The sequence below is a fragment of the Podarcis liolepis genome (genome assembly GCF_965112155.1).
Source record: "Podarcis liolepis genome assembly, chromosome: 14".
Lineage (NCBI taxonomy): Eukaryota > Metazoa > Chordata > Lepidosauria > Squamata > Lacertidae > Podarcis > Podarcis liolepis.
The window spans coordinates 28819333-28840690 of record NC_139569.1 but is presented as its reverse complement, the minus strand read 5'-3'; the positions used below and the strand labels follow the sequence as shown (position 1 = coordinate 28840690).

Sequence of the window (21358 nt, the reverse complement as noted above, 5' to 3'; positions counted from 1 at the left end):
AAAGGGAAAAAAGATTGATGATAAGATTGTGGATAAAAAAGGAGATTTACCTGGGGTATTTGGGGGTGGGAGACGCAAGCACTCTTTAGCATGAAGTATGGGCGGTGACCCAGTAATGATGTATGGTCCATGTGCTCTGGTCCATGGAGTCACGAAGAGTCGGACACGACTAAACAACAACAACAACATGGGCGGCGGTGGATCCCATGGCGAGGGTGTTGTGTGAGACTCCCCTCGGCATCATGGGGCTGCAAGGCTGTTGTAAAACCACAACTTGAGCCTGACCCGGCCTCCATGTGCAACATTACAGCGCAACCCGGTTCTGAAGAAGGAAGTCGATGGCATGGCGGTGGGGGGGGGAAATCCACAAATATTTTCCAAAAACATTTAAAGCTCTAAATAATCTGAGGCTCTGCCATCCCCCGCCCCCCAGCAGAAGCCTCTCCAGCTTTAATTTCCTAAGAAACAACTTTGAGTTCCTAAAAAAAACCCTGCCCCCTCCAAATAAAAATCCCGGCTCGATCGTGCTCGCCCCTGGCTGAGAACGCAACTCTCTTCTCTCTTCAACTGCCCCAGTTTCCATTGTGGAAGACAGTAGAGCATATCGGCACTGATATTTTGCATAGATTAGGCTATTTTTAATTTAATTTTTTTTTAAAAAAAAAAACACGCTTCAGGAGCTAATTACCAATGCAATTCTGTGCATGCCTCTGCTCAGAAATAAGCCCCATTAAACTCGACGAGGCTTCCTTCTGAGTAGACACGTAGAGGATTGCACTGTAAATCAAATGTTTCAAAAGAAGCAAGAGTTAGAAAACAAGGACTTCTCGATTTCTTGGTGCCCTTCTGTTCTGAAGGGCGGGGGAGCAGTCTGCGCCCAACTTCCAATTACCTTGAATTTCCATGTTTATTTCTCCGCCTAGGTTTTACTTCTTCCATCCAGAAGCGGCACTTTAAAATATCTTTTTTTTTTTTATCTGAACCCGAAAATCGCCTATAACACAAGCGAAGCGATGGGCTGCCTCTTGAGGTTCTAGCTCTGTGTTCTCGCTTCCCTCCTTCTTTTCCACGCCGCTACTTTCCCCTTATTGCGACACAGGACTGTAAACGTCACGGCTCGCTTTGTTGCGCTTCGCAGATATTGCGGTTTTGACAATGTGAAGAACTGCAGGAGCTACTGCTGCTGGGTTGCAGACGAGGCTGCAGGAGCCTGGACGTGGGTGCAGCACCTGGCAGCCCTGGTGGAGCTGGCTAGGGCTGGAGCCGGGTTTTCCCCCCTCTTGCCCCTGCAGCCAAGAGGACCAGGGGATGGACTAAGTCCCTAGACCCTCTTCCACCCTTTCCTTGGGAGTTTGAGTTCCCTGAGACACAACAATATTGAAATCCCTTAATAGCCCTACTATGGCCTCCAAGCATTCAAGTGAAAGGAAGAGTCGCACGTCCCTCACTTTGCATCAAAAGCTAGAAATGATTCAGCTCAGTGAGGAAGGCATGTCGAAAGCCGAGATCGGCCGAAGACTAGGCCTCTTGCGCCAAACGGTCAGCCAAGTTGTGAATGCAAAGGAGAAGTTCCTGAAGGAAATTCAGAGTGCTACCCCGGTGAACACGCGAGTGATAAGGAAGAGGAACAGCCTTATTGCTGATATGGAGAAAGTGTTAGTGGTCTGGATAGAAGATCAAACCCACCGCAACGTTTGCTTAAGCCAAAGCCTAATCCAGAGCAAAGCCCTCGCTCTCTTCAATTCCATGAAGGCCAAGAGAGGCGAGAAAGCTGCAGAAGACAAGTTTGAAGCTAGCAGAGGTTGGTTCATGAGGTTTAAGGAAAGAAGCCGCCTCCGTAACACAAAAGGGCGAGCTGAAACAGCAAGTGCTGATGTAGAGGTTGCAGCAAGCTATCCAGAAGTTCTAGCTAAGATTATGGATGGAGGTGGTGACGCTAAACAACAGGAGTTGCTCCTTATGGGTGAGCAAAGAAAGGGGTTCCTTGAGATGAAATCTCCCCCTGGCAAAGATGCTGCGAACATTGCCGAAATGACAACAAAGGATTTAGAATATTACATAAACTTAGTTGATAAAGCAGCAGCAGGCTTTGAGAGGATTGACCCCAGTTTTGAAAGAAGTTCCACTGTGCGTAAGATGCTATCAAACAGCATTGGATGCTACAGAGAAATCTGTCGCGAAAGGAAGAGACAATCAATGCGGCAAACTTCACTGTTGTCTTATTTTAATAAATTGCCACAGCCACCCCAGGCTTCAGCGATCACCAAGGTGATCCGTCAGCAGCCATCAACATTGAGGCATGACCCTCCATCACCAAAAAGATTACGCCTCACTGAAGGCTCAGATGATGGTTAGCATTTTTTAGCAATAAAGTATTTTTTAATTAAGGTATGTACATTGATGTTTGTTTGATTTTTTTTTTAATAACACTATTGCACACTTAGTAGAGATCACTGCAGATGGTGACAGCAGCCACGAAATTAAGAGACGCCTGCTTCTTGGGAGAAAAGCAATGACAAACCTAGACAGCATCTTAAAAAGTAGAGACATCACCTTGCCAACAAAGATCCGTATATGGTTTTCCCAGTAGTGATGTATGGAAGTGAAAGCTGGACCATAAAGAAGGCTGATCGCCGAAGAATTGATGCTTTTGAATTATGGTGCTGGAGGAGACCCTTGAGAGTCCCATGGACTGCAAGAAGATCAGACCTCTCCATTCTGAAGGAAATCAGCCCTGAGTGCTCACTGGAAGGACAGATCCTGAAGCTGAGGCTCCAATACTTTGGCCACTTCATGAGAAGAGAAGACTCCCTGGAAAAGACCCTGATGTTGGGAAAGATGGAGGGCACAAGGAGAAGGGGACGACAGAGGACCAGATGGTTGGATAGTGTTCTCGAAGCTACCAGCATGAGTTTGACCAAACTGCAGGAGGCAGTGGAAGACAGAAGTGCCTGGCGTGTTCTGGTCCATGGGGTCACGAAGAGTCGGACACGACTAAACAACAACACTTAGTAGACTACAATATAGTGGTAACGTAAGTTTTATATGCACTCGGAAACAAAAAAAATTGTGTGATTCAATTTACTGCGATTATTCGCTTAATTGCAGTACTTGCTTTGCTCCACCCTACCCATTTGTCTGCGCACACATACTTGGTCGCCTCATTTGCATTACCTGTTACTTTGGCCCCTTTCTGTTGTTGCTATGCAGTTGCTTGGTGCACGCTTTTACCCCAGTGGCCAACTAGTGGTAAACTGTGCCTGAGAGGAAACTAATAGTCCAAAAATAAGAATAATTAAAACCTGAACACAGTTGCACCAACCCTTTCCCCTCTAACACCCCCTCCCTCTACAGTATAAATTGTGCCATCTGGTGTCCAGATATTTATATGCATTATATTATTTGAAGTATTGTTATTTTCTTTTAGATAATCTTTTACAGGATGACATTGTTCATAAATATAGTACATAAAATTTCCATTCTTAATATATGGAAAAGGATAGCTACATTTAAACAATATAAGTTGACTTGAAGTATACACACACACATATATATTTAAGTCACTTACCTTTGTGTGCTAAGTGACCCACAAATTTAATAAATAATCATTATATCTTGTGATGAAGATTAGAAAATCGAACATTATGAAAGCCAGTGTGGTGTAGTGGTTAGTTAGGGGACCAGGGTTCAAATTTCCACACAGCCATGGAGCTCACTGGCTGAATTGGACCAGCCATTTTTTCAGTCTAACCTACCTCATAGGGTTGTTGTGAGGATAAAACAGGAGTGGATGGAGACCCAGGTATGATGAACGTAACACGTAATTAAATAAATGGCATAGGTAGGGGGTCAGATTTCAGTGTGAGGGCTTTGGCCTGGATTGCATTAAGTATTTTGATACAGTGGTACATTGGTTCTCGAATGTAGTCCGTTCTGGAAGTCCGTTCAACTACCGAAACGTTCAAAAAACAAGGTGTGGCTTCCGATTGTGCGCAGGTGCCCCGAAAGCAATAGCCAACAGTCGTATCAGATGCTTGACTTCTGAACAACGTTTGAAAACTAGAACACTTACTTCCGGGTTTTTAGGTTTTCGTTCGGGAGCCGATTTGTTCGTCAACTAAGCCGTTTGAGAACCAAGGTTCCACTGTACTTCCCATTGCATGGTTGTGCTGTGCAGTCTTGAATTTGTGCCCCAGAATCCCCAGAACATAACAAGGGCCCCGTTAGACCAGGGCAAAGGCCCATTTAGTCAAAAGTGGCACATGAGCACAACAATCGGGCTGGGTGATGTATCGATACATCGTCCAAAATCGGTTTGAAGTCCACATCATGGTCACGGTTTCCTAATATTTGACGTGGTGCTATATCGAGAATTGTGATGTGTGTGTGTGCTATGTAAAAAAAAATTGTGATGTGGGGAAAACCGTGAAGCTGGTCATCGCTTCTGTCAAGCTTCCTGCCACCCCCGTTGTTCTGTACTATAAAGTAACAGTTATAACAATATGGAAAATATAAGAAAAAAGGTTTTCTTTTAAGATCCCAAAGTAGTAGCAGTTGCCAGGGCATTACCCTGTTCACTCTACATCATTCTATCCTTATTTCAGACATCAATGAAATATTGGTATATTGTGATATATCATGATGTTGAAAACCAGACATCGCTCAGCCCTATGTGGCAGCCCTCTCCTCATCTGTGTTTCCCAGCATCTGGCATTCAAAGGGATTCTGCCTTTGCCAAGAGAAGTACAATAGCCATTGATAGCCTTATTGCCCTTCATGAATGTCGCAGAAGATCCCGGAGTACATATATAACAGCGGAAGTAGTGCTCTGTAGTGGTTAGAGTGCTGGGCTAGGACCTGGGAGACCAGGGTTCGAATCCCTACGCAGCCATGAAGCTCACAGGGTGTTTTTGGACCAGCTACTGCGTCTCAGCCCAACCTACCTCCAATACCCTTTTAAAATGTGTTGGGTTGAGGAGGGGGGTTTAGCGGGTTGTTTTTATTCTTATTATGTATTTTGTGTTTTTATATTGTGATTTTATGTTGTAACTGAGACCTGCAGGTATACAAATACTGTATAATAATAATAATAATAACAAAACAATAAAAAAGTGGAAAGAAGTATGAGATATAAATGTAATAATGGCTCATAGCTATTGATAACCTTATCCCCCATGAATTTGTCTAATCCTCTTAATACCATCCAAGCAAATTCTGTAGTTTACCTAAGTGCTGAGTGCAGGAGTCTCCTCAGAAGCAAATCTTATTTTATTTGCTGGGGTTTACTTCCATGTAAGAGTCTAGGGACTGCCATTTCTGACCCACAAGCCCTCACTTTTGCTCCGTCACACCTCTTTTACTTGGAGTAAATACAACACGAAGTTTCTACTCCCCACCCCCCTTTTTCTTGGCAGGGAGGTTGTGTCTTTTAAAAAGTCCACGGCAGGCAGAAATTATCTACGGCGAGATTCAGGATCAGCACGACTCAAGAGGATCAATCATTCCAAGAATCTGTTCACCCAATTTGGCCTTCAGAGTGCAAAGTGAATTATACCATGAAAGACAAGCGCCTATATGCCTTATTACACTGAGGCTTTGTACACATTACCAGCTTAAAACTCAGCTAGGTTGTTCTTTTTCCTCAATTTGGATTGAAGCTGGTTTGAGGGGGAAATGTAGCAAAATGCAGTACAGTGGTACCTCGGGTTACATACGCTTCAGGTTACAGACTCTGCTAACCCAGAAATAGTGCTTCAGGTTAAGAACTTTGCTTCAGGATAAGAACAGAAATCGTGCTCCGGCAGCGCGGCGGCAGCGGGAGGCCCTATTAGCTAAAGTGGTGCTTCAGGTTAAGAACAGTTTCAGGTTAAGAACAGACCTCCAGAACGAATTAAGTACTTAACCCGAGGTACCACTGTATACTGGTATATATTAAAAAAACAACAACAAGAAGAGAACAGGATGCAATATAGACATGGATTGTAGCTCATATAATGTGTGCACCACTTTCCAGACCAGCAGTGGGAGCACACTGGATGCAGAGTAAACAGAAATATTCACGCAGTCTCAATTTGTTCCTTTGAGGTTCTCCCAGCTACTTTCATTACTTCTCTTCCTTCTTAATTGTTCTGGCATGACTTTTGGCTCTGGATAGGACGCTACTGCAAAACTTCCACAGCAATCACAATTTGCTTCGAGCATTTGTGCAACGTTTTTAATTTAATTAGGTTGATGCTTTTATGGGACCTTTATTTATTGTCAAGATTAATCTAGAAAATAGAAAAGCAATGCTCATCCTAAATCTTATATCCAATTTCTGCAGTTCGTTATTCTTTTTGTAGTTAAAAAGTAGGTATATGAAATATTAAACAAAAATGTTCACGTTAGAAAATATTGGAAAAAGAAGTACAGGAAAAAGAAGTATATGTAAGAGTACCCACTCTTACATATCTACACACACTCTGTCCTATACATTCAGGTGCACACACATTGCTGTATTCTATAGGGTCAAGGCAGCTTACAGCAATATACTGGTTAAGAGTGCTGGACTAGGACTTGGGAGACCAGGGTTCAATCTCCATTTGGTTATGAAGTTCACTGTCTGGCCTTGGACCGGTGACTGTCTCTCATCCTAATCTACCTTACAGGGTTTTTGTGAGGATAACACAAGGAGGGAGAAAAGTTGTTTTCCTTCATTTGCAAGGAATCGTACAAAACAAAGTGGCACTAATAAAGAAAACTTCCAGGGTGGCAACAGAAAGCAAACTAAAAATGCTTTTGCAGTTCATCAAAACTATCCAGCAATATCAAGTTCTAGGAAAACTGGTGCTATTAACAGCAATCCTTCAAGTTGATTAATTGGTTCGGCAACTTCCATTCACATGACATGTGATGCTAATGAGATTCAGGTGAGGGTCAGATGCCTTGTCAATCCCAGCAGGTATATAAGAGGATGACCCGGCCTGCGGCCTGCCCAGGGTATATAACAATAATATTTTATGTCCTTTAGAGGAGAAATTGTGAATTGTAGAATTTTAAACACCCGTCATCATCCTTGGCTTCACTCAATTTTGTTCATAACACTCTTCCATTTCCTTCTAGTTGTGAGGGTGGGGGATGGGGAGGAGCCTCACAAGTGGCCCCTCTTCATCTAAATCTGGCCCTGAGTCCATGTAATGTTCTGGAGCTGTGAGTGGTGCCAAGTCAATTTGTGCCACCGAAGAAGACACAACAGCTAAGAAACACTGCTGATGCGCCTTACTTTAAGTCTTCTATAATAAAGGAAATTATAGGAACCCAAGAATCTGCCTGAGAAATGAGCCAGACCAGTGGTCCATACAGCGCAGTACTGTACAGTGGTACCTCAGGTTAAGTACTTAATTTATTCCAGAGGTCCGTTCTTAACCTGAAGCACCACTTTAGCTAATGGGGCCTCCTGCTGCCGCCGCACCACCGGAGAACGATTTCTGTTCTCATCCTGAAGCAAAGTTCTTAACTCGAGGTAATATTTCTGGGTTAGCGGAGTCTGTACCCTGAAGCGTATGTAACCTGAAGCATAAGTAACCCGAGGTACCACTGTATAGACTGGCTGGCAGATAACTCTAGGGCAGCCTTTCTCAACCTGTGGGTCCCCCGATGTTGTTGAACTACAACTCCCATCACCGCTAGCTAGCAAGGCCAGAGCTCAGGAATGATGGGAGTTGTAGTCCAACAACATCGGGGGACCCACAGGTTGAGAATCGCTGCTCTAGGGCACGAGGGTTTTCCAAACCCTTCCTGGACACGCCGGGGATTGAACCTGAGACTTTGTGCCGCTGTTCTTGTCCCAGAAACAAGTTGCTTGTAACTCAGTATTCATTCATTCATTCATTCATTTTTCATTAACTCAGTATTGTCAACGCTGATTCCTGGGAACGATAGGATGCACCCCAGGAGATGGGGGAGGGAATTGAACCTGTGCCCCGTTTTGCATGCGAGATCTGCCGCTCTGCTGCACCGGCTCGCTCTTCCCGGGCTGCTCTGGCCCCGGAGCGCGCCTTCCGCGGCCCCTCCCTGCCGCAATTTCCCACGCATTCCGGGCAAAGTAAGGGTAGGGAAGCTTGGCGGAGGCTTCACCCCTCCACAACGTCCATGCGCGCGGCTCTGGGCACATGCGCCCTCCGTTAAGCCGGACCCCTTCGCTCGTCGGGGGGAGGACCCTCCGCCCTCTCGCGCCGCTGAGGCGCTTCTCTCCCCGCCTTGTTCTTTAAAGCGCGCAGGAGGCGAGAGCTCGCCTCGGCACAGGAGCAGCAGCCGCAGTAAACGCCGCCCAGAAGGTGGCGGAGCGCCCAGGCGAAGCCCGGAAGGCGCAGAGCGAGCCGGCGCCTGCTTCGCCCCGGGCTCCTCCGCTCGGCTTCCGAGCCTCAAGGAGGGAGCGCGCCCAGCGCCGCAGGGCGAGAGGGCAGAGCGCGGGGCTCGGCGGGCGGAGGCAGCGCGGCGCTTTGGCGGGCAGCCTCCTCGGAGCGCGCGAGGGAGACCATGCCGAAGAAGAAGCCCATGCCCATCCAGCTCCACCCCGCGCCCGACGGCTCCGCCATCAACGGGACCAGCGCGGCCGAGTGAGTCAGGCTGGGGGGACGGAGGGGGAGGCAAGTGGAGCGGGGCCGGGCTGGGGTCCCTCGCCGGGCCGCCCTGGCGCTTTCCTGCCCTCGGAGCGCAGGACTTCTTTCGCCGGACTTCGGTGGAAGATGGGGGCGGGGGGGGACTTGGAGGGGTGGGAAACGACGCCCGGCGGAAATCCAGGAGCCCCTCGTTTCCTTTCGCATTCTTTGTTGTTGTTGTTTAGTCGTTTAGTCGTGTCCAGCTCTTCGTGACTCCATGGACCAGGCACTCCTGTCTTCCACTGCCTCCCGCAGCTTGGTCAAACTCATGCTGGTAGCTTCGAGAACACTATCCAACAATCTCGTCCTCTGTCGTCCCCTTCTCCTTGTGCCCTCCATCTTTCCCAACATCAGGGTCTTTTCCAGGGAGTCTTCTCTTCTCATGAGGTGGCCAAAGTCTTGGAGCCTCAGCTTCACGATCTGTCCTTTCAGTGAGCACTCAGGGCTGATGGATAGGTTTGATCTTCTTGCAGTCCATGGGACTCTCAAGAGTCTCCTCCAGCACCATAATTCAAAAGCATCAATTCTTCGCATGCTTAGTTGCTTTTAAAGTGGTGGTTCGAAACTGTAGGCTGAAGAGCACAGGAATATTCTTGTGGGCTCGGGCTCGTGTGTAGGGGTATTTTCAAAGAAAGGGAGGAAATGAGTGAATGGACTATTGAGACTCAGAATCTGCGCTTATTAAACCACTTCCCCCCGCCCTAAAGATAAAATTATGGCTGGAGGTTAAGTTGTAAACTGCCCTAGTGCAAGGACTCGCTGTTTCAGCCTAGCTACAGGTTTCTCTGCTGAAGACCGTTGTAGAGGACTTCCCGGAGTGTTTTGTAGCTGCTGCATCGCTAAAAGCAGCGCCTGTGAAAAAGAGACACTTTTTAAAATTTATTTGTGAGTTGGCAGAACCTTTCCGCACCCTCCCGCTCCAGTCTGCAGTGACAGTTTTGTGGCCGCCAAAACTACATTAATTGTTTGCAGGAAATGCTACTTAAACACACAAGTAAGACACCTGCAATAATATGTTTGCATAACCCCACGGAATCGCCATACTGTGCTGTTGCTATGCTGACTACAGGCTGTTCCAACAACGTGGATGTTCTCTGACAGAACTGAAGATGTTCTTCTGTTTGCACATCACAATCCGGGCGCTGGGGATGAAGGGTGGAGTGTGGGATGAAACAGCAAGCAGCTCATTGCCTTAGGCACTCATTTGAAATGGTACCAAGATGTTTGCATTAATCAAAACTATTGCCTTTGATCGTCAGGATTACCTGTGAATTGACAACTCTGAGTGCCTGGAAAGTTCTGTATTGAAGCCTTCTGCCTAGTGAAGGGTGGGGGAATGAATAGTACAAGCAGGTCCCTAATTTCCTCTCCATTGCAATGCTGAGATGTACACAATGGAATTCACGGAATCCGATATTGTATTTCCAAAGTCAGATACAAACTGACACTTTCAGGACCGACAGGAAATTTTGGGGGCGTGCTAATTGGAATTTATCAGCTGGCTTTTGTACTTTCTGAATGCTCTCTCATAGTCCCAGGGTCAAAAAGCTTATAAACCTACATTTAGAAATGCAAGGTTAAAAGTAAAAGTGCAATTTTGAAAGTATGTACTTTTATACAGTTTTCCTTTAGTTTTTCTTAATCACAGATTGATATAGAAACCGTACACAACAGAACCATGCAAAAGTGACATGAATAAAGTATTATCTATCTATCTATCTGACACTGCCCAGAAATGGATTGATTTTTTCCTTTCCTAAAGTGAGAGTTCTGCTGTTGGTTTGTCAGGGTCCTGTAATCCTTTTCCATTTTTCATATGTGTGCATGAATTGTTGTTGGTCATAACCACCCACATGATGTTTTTATATCCACGAGTCCATTTTTTAATGATTCCTGTATATGTAGAAAAATGTTTGCTATTGGATATCCACACGACTCTTTGAAGTGAGAGGCTCCCCTCAGAAAGGTAGATTTTTCTTCTTTCTTATTTATTTGTAAAGGTCCATCTCTATCACCATATCATAAACTATCCAGGCATTTATCAATGTGAAAACATACAATACCATTTTAAAATGAGAGAGAGAGAGAGATTCATCAAGGTGCCTGGCTATTCAAAATAAAAATTAAACTGCTGCAAATAACAATATTTACTTTAAAAATCCACATGGATGGATGGACAGACCTTTTCTGGTGTGCCATTTCCCCCTTCAGAATACTTCCACAAGCAATCGCAGTGGCAAAAATTGTGCTAAGGTCAATGGAACAATGAATCAGTCTTCTGGAAATGGTCAAATGCCATTGAGAATTGAACATAGGTTCTGACTCAACCCGTGTGCAAACTCAGGCTGCTAAGTAAGCTTAGCAGAGCTGAGGTAAAAAGGCTAGGACCTCTTTATCAGTTAGTTTCTAGGGTAGGATGAGGAAGTAGAAGGCAAAAGTAGGTTTCACAATGAAGGAAGGAAGTGCTGAGCTTCTGTAAGAAGCTGGTGCTAATTTAACATTCTTAAATGGTCTGTAGTCATGGGAGATGTTTGGGATGGCCAAGTTTCCAAATGTCAGCAAATTGTTCAGGATGGTGAAAACCCAAGCGGAATCTGGAAAGCTCTAGGACGATCTGCCTATATTGCATGAGTGGGTAACAAAATGGCAAATGAGGTTAAGTGTAAGTTAATTGCAAAGTGATGCGCGTTCAGATACACTGATGGGCTCTGGTGGTGCCTGACCTTGAAAGAGATATTGGGGACACGGTGGATAGCTCAATGTGAGTGCCAATTTGGTACCCGGCTGAAATGAGTGAGACAAATTCTGTGCTGGGAAGTACAGTATTAGGAAGCGGGATGAAAACACACCCTGTGTCATTCTGCCTTGATGTAAATCTATGGCGCAGCTGTGTTTGGAATTCTGTGTGCGGTTCTTGTTGCCTGCTCTCAAAAGGGGTATCTTAGTTCTAGAAAAAGGTGGAAAAGAGGGCAACCAACACCATCAAGAGGTTGGAGCACTTTTCCAATGCAGAAGGGCTAAATAATGTTGGACATATTAATTTGGGGGGAAACTAAACAGAAGTCGTAAGAGAGGTTTATAAAATGATATATTGTGTAGGATAGACTAGGTAGATACATGGAATGGATAGAGAAACACTTTTCTCAATTTCTTAGAACTTGCAGCCACCCAGCGTAAATGATATATAGCAGGTACGTCCAACTTTCTAGAGAAGGCAATCTACTTCCAGTGTAGTAAAACTGGCAGTGATCTACTCATTGTCATTGCCAATAGTTCTTGAGCTTTTGGGGGGGGGCAGAGTTAGTTGTTTTTAGGAGGGGAATACCACACTTGTTGACAGAGGATAAACAAGCTGTCTTAGCAGCAATGCTAATTAGCGCTGGGGGCAGGGAGCGTGGAGATCGCTCTCAGGAGCAACTGGGCAAACACTTTCAAATATCCCGCAATCAACCTGGGACACCCCGGCAATCTACCTGTTGATCGCGGCCGACCTGTTGGACATTGCTGATATATAGTATCTTTTTTATGCATTATGTCAACCTGGAAAATGCTGGTGTGGAATGTATAACAGAGACCTGGTTTGCTTAAGGGGTTCAGGCTGAGCCTCTCAGATTGGGGTGCCACATGAGCCTTTGCTTGAGTGTTGAAGAGGTGGGGTTTCTATAGCCCATCTCCTTTGTCAGATGCCCACTTCAGGAATTGTTTGGTTCTGAGTGTCTGTAATTGTCGTTGTTGTTACATATTTATTTGTACCCCACCTTTCCCCCGATGGGACTCAAGGCAGCTTACAGATAAAAGCTAGAGTCGCTTAAAACATAGGAAAAACAATAATTAAAAAGCAATTAATAATAGACTTAAAACTATATACATATATAAAATCGTGATTAAAACTTACAAACGGTTACAATAAAAGTAGCACGTCAGAAGCCGTTTCATTAAAAACAGTCAATTCCAAAAGCCTATGGGAACAAGGAGGTTTTCACCTGCTGGTGGAAGGAGAACAAGGAGGGAACCAGTCTAGCTTTTGCAGGACTCTCTAGTTCCAGAGTCTGGGAGCAGCCACCAAGAAGGCCCTTTTCTGCGTTCCTACCAGGCGTGGCAGTCTGTGGGTACTAGTAATGACTGTTGTCATGGACAAATCACTATTTGATCAGGTCTGGGCTGTCTGCTGCAATTAAGCTCCATAGATGTGGAGGACCAGTTTTGATGGTTTGACCCTGAAGACTGGTAGACCCTCAGAACTTCCCACAGATTTGGCCAGCAGTCTTACCGAGGCTGTAGCCTACCCCTGAATCAGGAGGTGACCTGGGCCATTGAGATGACTGCTTCCTAATGTTACTGGCCAAGCCATAGAGTCAATTTAGCTTTTTGGGTTTTAGCTCTGCACCATATCAATGAAACTGCAAGGTTGACTGTTGGAGAGCAGATGGTGGAAAACTCAAAGGGAATATGATCAAGCACAGATTGGAGCCCTTTTTAGAGCTTATACTACTGTTGTGAAGAAAGCTCACTTCACCACCACCATTGATTCTGCACAATGCCAGCAAATGCAGCTCTTCTCAGTGGTGAAAGGCCTGTGCTGCAGAGGCCCAATGGATCAACCTGTTTAACTCTCAAAGGCCCATAGGTGCCTTCTGCGGATGAGATCACTCATGTCAGCTCTGGCATAGTTTTGACAGAATCTGAGAAAGATACAGCTAGAACACTGTCTGGCCCTGTTATGAATTATTTTTAGCTTGAACAGCCTGAGGATGTTGATAAGTTGCTTAGAGGGTTGAGACACCGTGCTTGCTTGTTGGATCCCTACCTTTCCTAGCTGATAAAATTAGCCAGTGCCAGGTTAACAATCAGAGGAGGTAAATGCTATTTTGCTACTGGTGTGAAGATGTTGGAGGGCTGGCCCTGCATTTTAACTTGCCAGATTTGTGATCGCCACACCATTGCTGCCTTTTAAAAATCATTTTCAAGGTATGCTTCATTCAGGAGGGAAAGAAAGTATTTTTCGTTCTTTAAACCAGCCTTTCCCAATCTGGTGTACAGCGGGCTGCTGAGGAGTTGTAGTCCAAAATGCCTGAAGGGCACCAGGTTGGGGAAGGCTGCTTAGTAGGAATATGTTGATTTGATTTGGAGAGCTTTAATTATGCAACTCAGAGTTGGTAACGCCAGAGATAAAATGAGGCCAGCTCCTAACGTCTCCTTTCTGTGTTGGTACTGCTCTATTATATAACCTTTTTGTTGCTCTCAACATCATTTTGTTCTTAATGCTTTTGCTATGCACGTCTGTTCTTCTGTTCCTCCATAAATATAATTTTGTCTTAGATGGGAATTATGTGCCTTGCAAGCAGCTCTCAGAGAGGCAGCTATTACTTTAGAAGAGGCCTTGTGCTTCCGGCGAAGGGCAGGGGACTTGGATGTAAGCAAGGTGGCCAACCTTGTGCCTTCCAGATGTAATTGGGCTGCAATTCCAAGCATCCTGGACCACTAACCATGGTAAGGTAAAGGTAAAGGGACCCCTGACCATTAGGTCCAGTCGTGGCCGACTCTGGGGTTGCTGCGCTCATCTCGCTTTATTGGCCGAGGGAGCCGGCGTACAGCTTCCAGGTCACATGGCCAGCATGACTAAGCCACTTCTGGCGAACCAGAGCAGCGCACAGAAACACCATTTACCTTCCCGCCAGAGCGGTACCTATTTATCTACTTGCACTTTGATGTGCTTTCGAACTGCTAGGTTGGCAGGAGCAGGGACCGAGCAACGGGAGCTCACCCCATCGCGGGGATTTGAACCGCCGACCTTCTGATCAGCAAGTCCTAGGCTCTGTGGTTTAACCCACAGTACCACCCGCGTCCCTACTAACCATGGTACATAGGACTATAAGAAGTTGTTTTCTGCCAGGTCAGATCACTGGTCAGTCTAGCTCATTGGTCTTCAGCTGGTGGGTCTGGACCCACTAGTTGGTTGCAATCAGTGTTAGAAACTCAGATATATAAGCTAATTGCCATGATGGACTATATCTCCCTGGCAGTATCCCAACACAGGCATCTTAAACCTGGGTTACATTTGCCAAAGCAGAATGTCTAGGCGCCATTTATTTTTACAATGAAATTTATTATATTTATTTATTTCATTTCTGTACTGCTTTATACTTTAAAGAAAAACATCTCAAAGCGGTTCACAACACATTGAAACATCAAATGAAACAATCCAGAACAAAACAAATTCAAGGTTCAAGGAAAATATTTCAGATCCTTCTCTAAATGACATTTTGCTTTCCCCATATTTTGTTACCTACTTAATTTATAATTTATAGTACCTGATCTAGCTCAGTAGCATACACACTGACTGGCAGCATCTCTCCAGGGTTTCAGGCAGGAGACACTCCCAGCTTTATCTGGAAATGGTGAGGATTGAACCTGGGACCTTCTGCTTGCAAAGCAGACACTCTGTCACTGAGCTGTGGGTTAGCTCCTGCCCCTGGGAAGGTGGCTGGTGCTGATGGGAATCGCAGTTGAGTTACATCTAGTGAACACAGCTTTGGCTACTTCGGCATAAAGCATTGTTAATGCAGCTCCCCCTCTGGAATGCCTCTCTGAGGCTGTCAGTTTCACTTTCTTCAAATCTACCCTGAAAACCCACGTTTGTGTGCAAAGCCTTGGGCATCACCCCTCATACTGTAACAAAGCCTGTATAACTGCAATAGCCACACATTCTCACTCTGTTTATGCCCTGCCTCCATTTCCTCCCTGTTTTGTCCGTTGTGTCTGTTTCTAGACTGTAATCCCCTTGGGGCACTGACCTGTCCTTTTGTGCACGGATAACGATATATATAGGCAATTATGTATGCATGTGTATCTTTCATTTATATTGTGTCTTTCCTCCAGAAAAGTACAAATCATTTTATCACAGTTATTTATGCCAGCATACAAATCCTCCTAAATAGCATCAACGCAGTTGTTTTTTTGTTTTTTGTTTAAAAGAAGAAGCTATAAGGTTCCCTTAGCTTTTTATCCTCACAACACCCCTGTGAGGCTGGACATGCTGATAGATTGTGACCCACCCATAGCTGCTATAGCTGCTTAGTGGGCTTTGTGGCTGTGTGAACATAGGTCTTCTTAATCCCTAGTGAGGGGAGGGGAGAGAGAGAGAGATACCTGCCCTGAGGTTAACACACCGTGCATCTGATAGAATGTACTTTAGTTCATAGAAAGCTTATGCTTATAATACATTGGTTAATTCTTCAGGTGCCAAATGAGTCCATTTAGTAAAATGACAGTCTCTCTCTTTTTACATCTCCTGTCTCTAAAATGGCCTCACTTACGTTTTTGTCTTCTAAGTGCTTATTGCTTTGGGGGGGGAATCCATCTAGTTTGTTTAAAACAGTCTCCTTTTCCCTTCCCTACTGATAATATGTTAACCAGTCCACCCTGGTTGTGAAAGGGTGTACTTTACGAGCCGGGCATTATGAATTTAGCATAATTCCAAGCTAATGGCGGAACTGTTTGTTATTAAATGCACTTTTCAAATCCACCTTAAATCCCTATTCAGTTCCAAGCACAGATTGGCAGGCCAGCTTTCCAATCTACCCCCAGGAGAAATAAAATACTCTCATCAGTGTCCATTTTAATTATAAAGAGCTAGGTAGAAATGTACAAGGGAAAGTGTGTAGGCAGTGTTTCTTAACCCTTGTATGTGTTGCCACATGAGAGTCTTTAAAAATGAAATTTATGAGCAATTAATTACTGTATGTTGGTGATGATGCAAAAAAAAAGAAAAGAAAAGAAAAAAGGAGGGGGAATCACCTCCAGGCATCATTCACCAAGGTAACCTCTAAGACAAGTTCTGGATTCTGGGAGCACGTTGCTTCCCTTGGGTGCAAGGGTTCCTGTGTTCAACCTGCAGGCAAGGCCATTCATGGAATAATTGAATTGTAGATTTGGAAGGGACCACAAGGGTCATCTAGTCCAACCCCCTGCAGTGCAGGAATCTTTTACCCAGGGCTCGAACCCATGACCCTGAGATTAAGTGTCTCACGCTGTACAGACTGAGAAAAGATTTGTGTTTTGATATTTGGATATAAAATGATGCTGTGTGATAACACGAACCATTTTGATGTGTTTTCATGTTGTTAAATTGCACTGGAAGGAAATCCACTGATGGGAGATAAGTGCACATTTTTAGATACAGAGAACCAGTGTTAGAAACTGAGATATGAAAGCTAGGAGCTAAATGGCACCTTAAACCTAGATTATGGGTGCAGCAACGGAATGTCTAGGCACACTTTTTTATAACAAGAATGCAAAGCTGAAAATGAATGAACTGCAACTGAAATATCATGTTCATTTTTCACATGGTCTAATTCTTCCCCTGCCCCACCCCCTTATATTCTTATGAGGGTCCCTTCTCCAGTCTTCAGAGAGTAGCTGGAAATGGGGAGCAGAAAAAGGTCCTCCTTTCCTTCCATTCTGCAGTTTTTATCTGAAATCTTAGGCGCAGTACTGCGCCCAGAGCTCAGAAAGTGCTTGAGCTAATGACATTCCCTGTCGCTAAATACGCCTAGAACAATGGGAGTTTTGAACATTGCAGAGGACCTTTTAGGAAGCGTCGGAGCATCCTGATATAGCACATGCTTTGCATTCGTGAGATTTCACCCCAGTATCTCCAGGTAGGACTGGGAAGGTCTGAACCCTTGAAGGGTCACTGCCAGTCAGTGTAGGCAGTGCTGGGCCAGGTAGCAAAACAGTTTGACTCAGGATGAGGCAGTGCAAAGAGCAGGGGTCAGCTGACCCTCCAGGGATGTGAGGGCACATTTAGAGTTTTTTAAGAGTGTTGCAGGTATGGGCAGCTGCAGAAAGTTGCAAGTGCAATCCTGCAGTGTGCATTTTTGTTGTCATTTTTCTTTTACTCACACATATATATCTCACACGCACACACACACACACACACACACAGAGAGAGAGAGAGAGAGAGAGAGAGAGAGAGAGAGAGAGAGAGAGTGTGGTAGGTCCAGGCTGCTCTTCCCACTTCCAGCCCAGGGAAAGTGACTGATAAGTGTGAGAGAAGTCTTTCTGCAGTGGGCAAAAGATTCCTTTCGTCCAGCATTCTCTTCCACTCCTGACAGCGGCCAGACAGATTTTTCTGGAAACTCCACAGCAGGACTCCAAAGCAGCAACCTCCCCATTGCTGGTGGTATTTTCCTGACATCTGGTATGCGTTGGTTTCTCTTGTGGCTAATTTCTCTGGCCAGAAACCACTTTCCTTTGGCAAAACCTCTTCTGCGGTCCTGTCTTCTGTCAGCTCCAGAAGATTCTGTTCCCTTTTTATTGATATGCTAAGGCAGCCTTGCCAACCTGGTGCCCCTCAGATGTTTGGGGCTGATGGGAGTTGTCACCCCAAACACCTGGGGGGCACCAGGTTGGCAAAAGGCAGCACCAAAGACTTTGGTTGAGTCCGTCAGGAAGGGAAGCATTCCTTGTGCAAGTGCTTTCCGATTAATGTTATTATTGGAACTGAGTGGTGAACTTTCCCCCTGCCTTCCAAGCGGGCAAATTTCCCTTCCTTCCTCCCCCCAGCCGCAAAAGGGTTGCATCCGAGGACACGTTGACTCCGAGAACCGCATGCCAAAAGTCTTTGCTGGCTGTTACCCTGCAGCAAAGCAGCAGCTGTTCGAAGGGGGAAAGGGACCATTTGCCGCTCAGAAATTTTTAGCAAACATCTGCTCTCGGATGGACGGAAGGTCTCTCTCCTACTCACAGCCCTGTCTGAACAGGAAAAGAGCAAATTCCTTTGGAACGTTGTTGGCTGGCATTCCTCAGTGACTGTGACACGATTTATGGCCTCTCTGAGAGATTTCATCACTTCTTAGACATTCCATCAGGAGTGTGTGTGCGCACGGACTAATGTCAGGGGCAAGGAGGGCTCCAGGAAGCTGATTAGCTTAATCTTCAATCTCTGGAGGAGATTCTCCTGTGAAACAGGTCTGGGGGGGAAATGCTTCAAATTCCTAGGAACCAAAATGAAAACGTTAAAGAGTCAGCTGTATATCGTCAGAGAAGACATTTAAATGCTTACATGCTAGTGTAGTGGATTTTCTGCAGTTAAACACTACAGTTGTGATAGAATTGTAGAGTTGGAAGGGATCCTGAGGATTGTCTAGTCCAGTCCCCGGCAATGTAGGAATATGGAGCCGGGACCGAACCTGCAACCTTGGTGTTATCAGTACCACGCTCTAACCAACGGAGCTGTCCAGATGGTAATGTTCAAGACAGCTTTTATTTGGTCGCAACAGTGGTTGCTGGGGAATCAACAAGAGTTGAGTCCACAGGCCTATAATTTATAAAGGCTCATATAGAGGCATTCCATTCCCTTGCCTTAGCTTGATGCAGGTGGAGAAATTAAGCAATATTCTTGGAGGGAAAGCATGCCTGCATTATCAGAGCTTGGGTGCCTGATTCAGCAGAAAGAATTCAGTGTGTGCTTTCTATCAAGCTGGTCCAAGCCTGAGATTTTTCCTGCACAAACCTTCTTGACACTTACAATAAGCAGATTCTCCTAACAATATCCTTTCACACAGTCTTTTTACAGGTCTTCTTCTTCTTTATTATTAGCACATTTCTCCCTTGCGTTCTGAGTTTGAGTGTCTTCAAAGTCCATGACACCTTTGGTAAAGGCTGTTTTCCAACTGGAGTTCTCGCAGGCCAGTTTTTCCCAGTTGTCTGTGTTTATACTACATTTTTTTAGATTTGCCTTGAGACAGTCTTTAAACCTATCAATCTGTTCATCAATACAGTGGTACCTTGGGTTACATACGCTTCAGGTTACATACGCTTCAGGTTACAGAATCCGTTAACCCAGAAATAGTACCCAGAAATAGGTTAAGAACTTTGCATCAGGATAAGAACAAAAATCGTGCTCCGGCGGCGTGGCGGCAGCAGGAGGCCAACATTAGCTAAAGTGGTGCTTCAGGTTAAGAACAGTTTCTGGTTAAGAACGGACCTCTGGAACGAATTAAGTACTTAACCTGAGGTAGCACTGTACTGCACTAGCATCAAAAATGTCAGAGCCTGAGTAGGCCCTGCTTGCCTGCCTGCCTGCGCCTGCTTGCTTCTAGGTGATAGCACAGCCTAGGGAGCTGCGTTGCTGCTGTGTGCACCCAGATGGATGGGGGGAGAGGACCCTGGAGGAGGAGGAGGAGAAGGAGGTGGTCCCAGCAGAGCCTTGGTGCTTATGTGGGACTTGCTCAGCTGGTGGCTATTCTGCAAAGTGATTTTTTTTCAGGTAGTGGTGCCAGTACAGCTCCTTGTCAAGGGTGCCAGGAATGCCAGTGGAGAGGACCAGGAAGCGAAAGATCCATCTGTGTCTGAGATCCTTGAGGGCTGCTGCTGCCAGTCAGATAGTACCCTGGTATAAAGGAGTTTCCCAGGCTCCTCAAGGCTGAGCTGCCTTCTGTTATTTCTTGAGATGCTGCTCTTGAAAAGCAATTAAAAAAATTACTTTGCCCTCTTCTTTCAGCCACCGTGTGGAAGCGAGCATGTATTGCTTTTCAAGATGTATGGAGCTGTCTGCAGAATTTCAGTTTTCACTCTCCCGCACCAGCAATCTCCCCAGTTGCAATTGTTCATGCAAATTGTACTGTCAAACACCTCCTACCTTTTCAAAAACAGACAGGTGCGTAGGTGCTTTAGATGAGCACTCGTGCCTTTGCGCCCGTACCCCCGAATCTGTGTCAGTAGATGTGAAACGCAGCTAGACGTGATACGATTCATGCAATTAACCATGACAATGGTTATATATACCGTATCTTTAAAGAGCAAACTGCAGGCATGATGTAAAATTGACCACAAGAGGCAGTGATGGCCACCTGCTTGTATGGCCACTCAAGCAGGATATCTTATGGAAGCCAGGGGAAAGGGTTTGTGGTTAGGGAGAAGCGTGGTCCAGAGAGAGTTCTAGGGACCAGGATTTGATCCCTGAGGGTCCCCACCCATGGCCTAGCATGTAGTTCTAACTGTTGAATAACAAAGACATAAATGGGAAAGGCCTGTTTTGCTTCTTATCTGGAGCGGGTGGGCAGTAATCTGCTTACGCCCTTAGAAGGGTTTGCTTAATTGCGGAATTTGTGGAATGCAGGTTCAGCAGAAGAACCACATGGCTGTCCCCCCCCCCAATAACTTACAGTTTGTTTGATTTCATAAGTGCACATATTATCTGTAAATAAATTCACATTCTGACCTGGAATTGCGAATGGTGCTGGCAGTTTTTCTTGCATGGCTCTTGTCATTTGTCCAGGATATTCTGTCTCTGGCACCACCTGATCTTTTTTGCTGTGGAAGCTCCCGGGTCCTAGCTCAGCTGGCTCTGAGCCAAGGAGTTCAGCTGACCAGGTGGGCCCTGCCAGCAGATGCTCTTTCAGAAGCGTGAGCTGCTTATTCTGCTCTCCTGCCCTGTCAGAAAACTTCCAGGGCAGGAAGTGAATAATCAGATTGCACTGACATGCAAATATTTACTGCCCTGCGATAAGGCAAGTGCTCTGCCTCCTCCTCTTAATGAGAGCAGCTTCTAATTTTGTTTTCTGACTGTTGGCATAAAGGGGCAGAAGGCAGCTGTTTCCACCTGTGCCTCTTGTTTTTAGCTGATGCATCAGTTGTTTTGCAGGGCTGTGAGAGAGGAACTCTGTTTCTTTGTTTTAATGGGGGGGGGGGTTGGCTAGGAAAACACAATCCTC

The 21358-nt window shown here is 45.5% G+C and overlaps 2 protein-coding genes across 2 annotated transcripts in view; both read left to right on the top strand.

Moving 5' to 3' along the window:
• Positions 1-4538, top strand: part of TIGD1 (tigger transposable element derived 1) — a 57862-nt gene extending 53324 nt beyond the window's left edge. The window contains exon 2 of the mRNA XM_083475236.1: positions 1367-4538. Coding sequence (XP_083331362.1) covers positions 1402-2355 — 954 coding nt within the window. The 5' untranslated portion in view covers positions 1367-1401 and the 3' untranslated portion in view covers positions 2356-4538. The remainder of the gene's footprint in view (positions 1-1366) is intronic.
• Positions 4539-8149: 3611 nt separating this feature from the next.
• MAP2K1 (mitogen-activated protein kinase kinase 1) overlaps positions 8150-21358 on the top strand; it is a 39665-nt gene continuing 26456 nt past the window's right edge. The window contains exon 1 of the mRNA XM_083475193.1: positions 8150-8597. Within this exon, the coding sequence (XP_083331319.1) occupies positions 8518-8597 (80 nt within the window). The 5' untranslated portion in view covers positions 8150-8517. The remainder of the gene's footprint in view (positions 8598-21358) is intronic.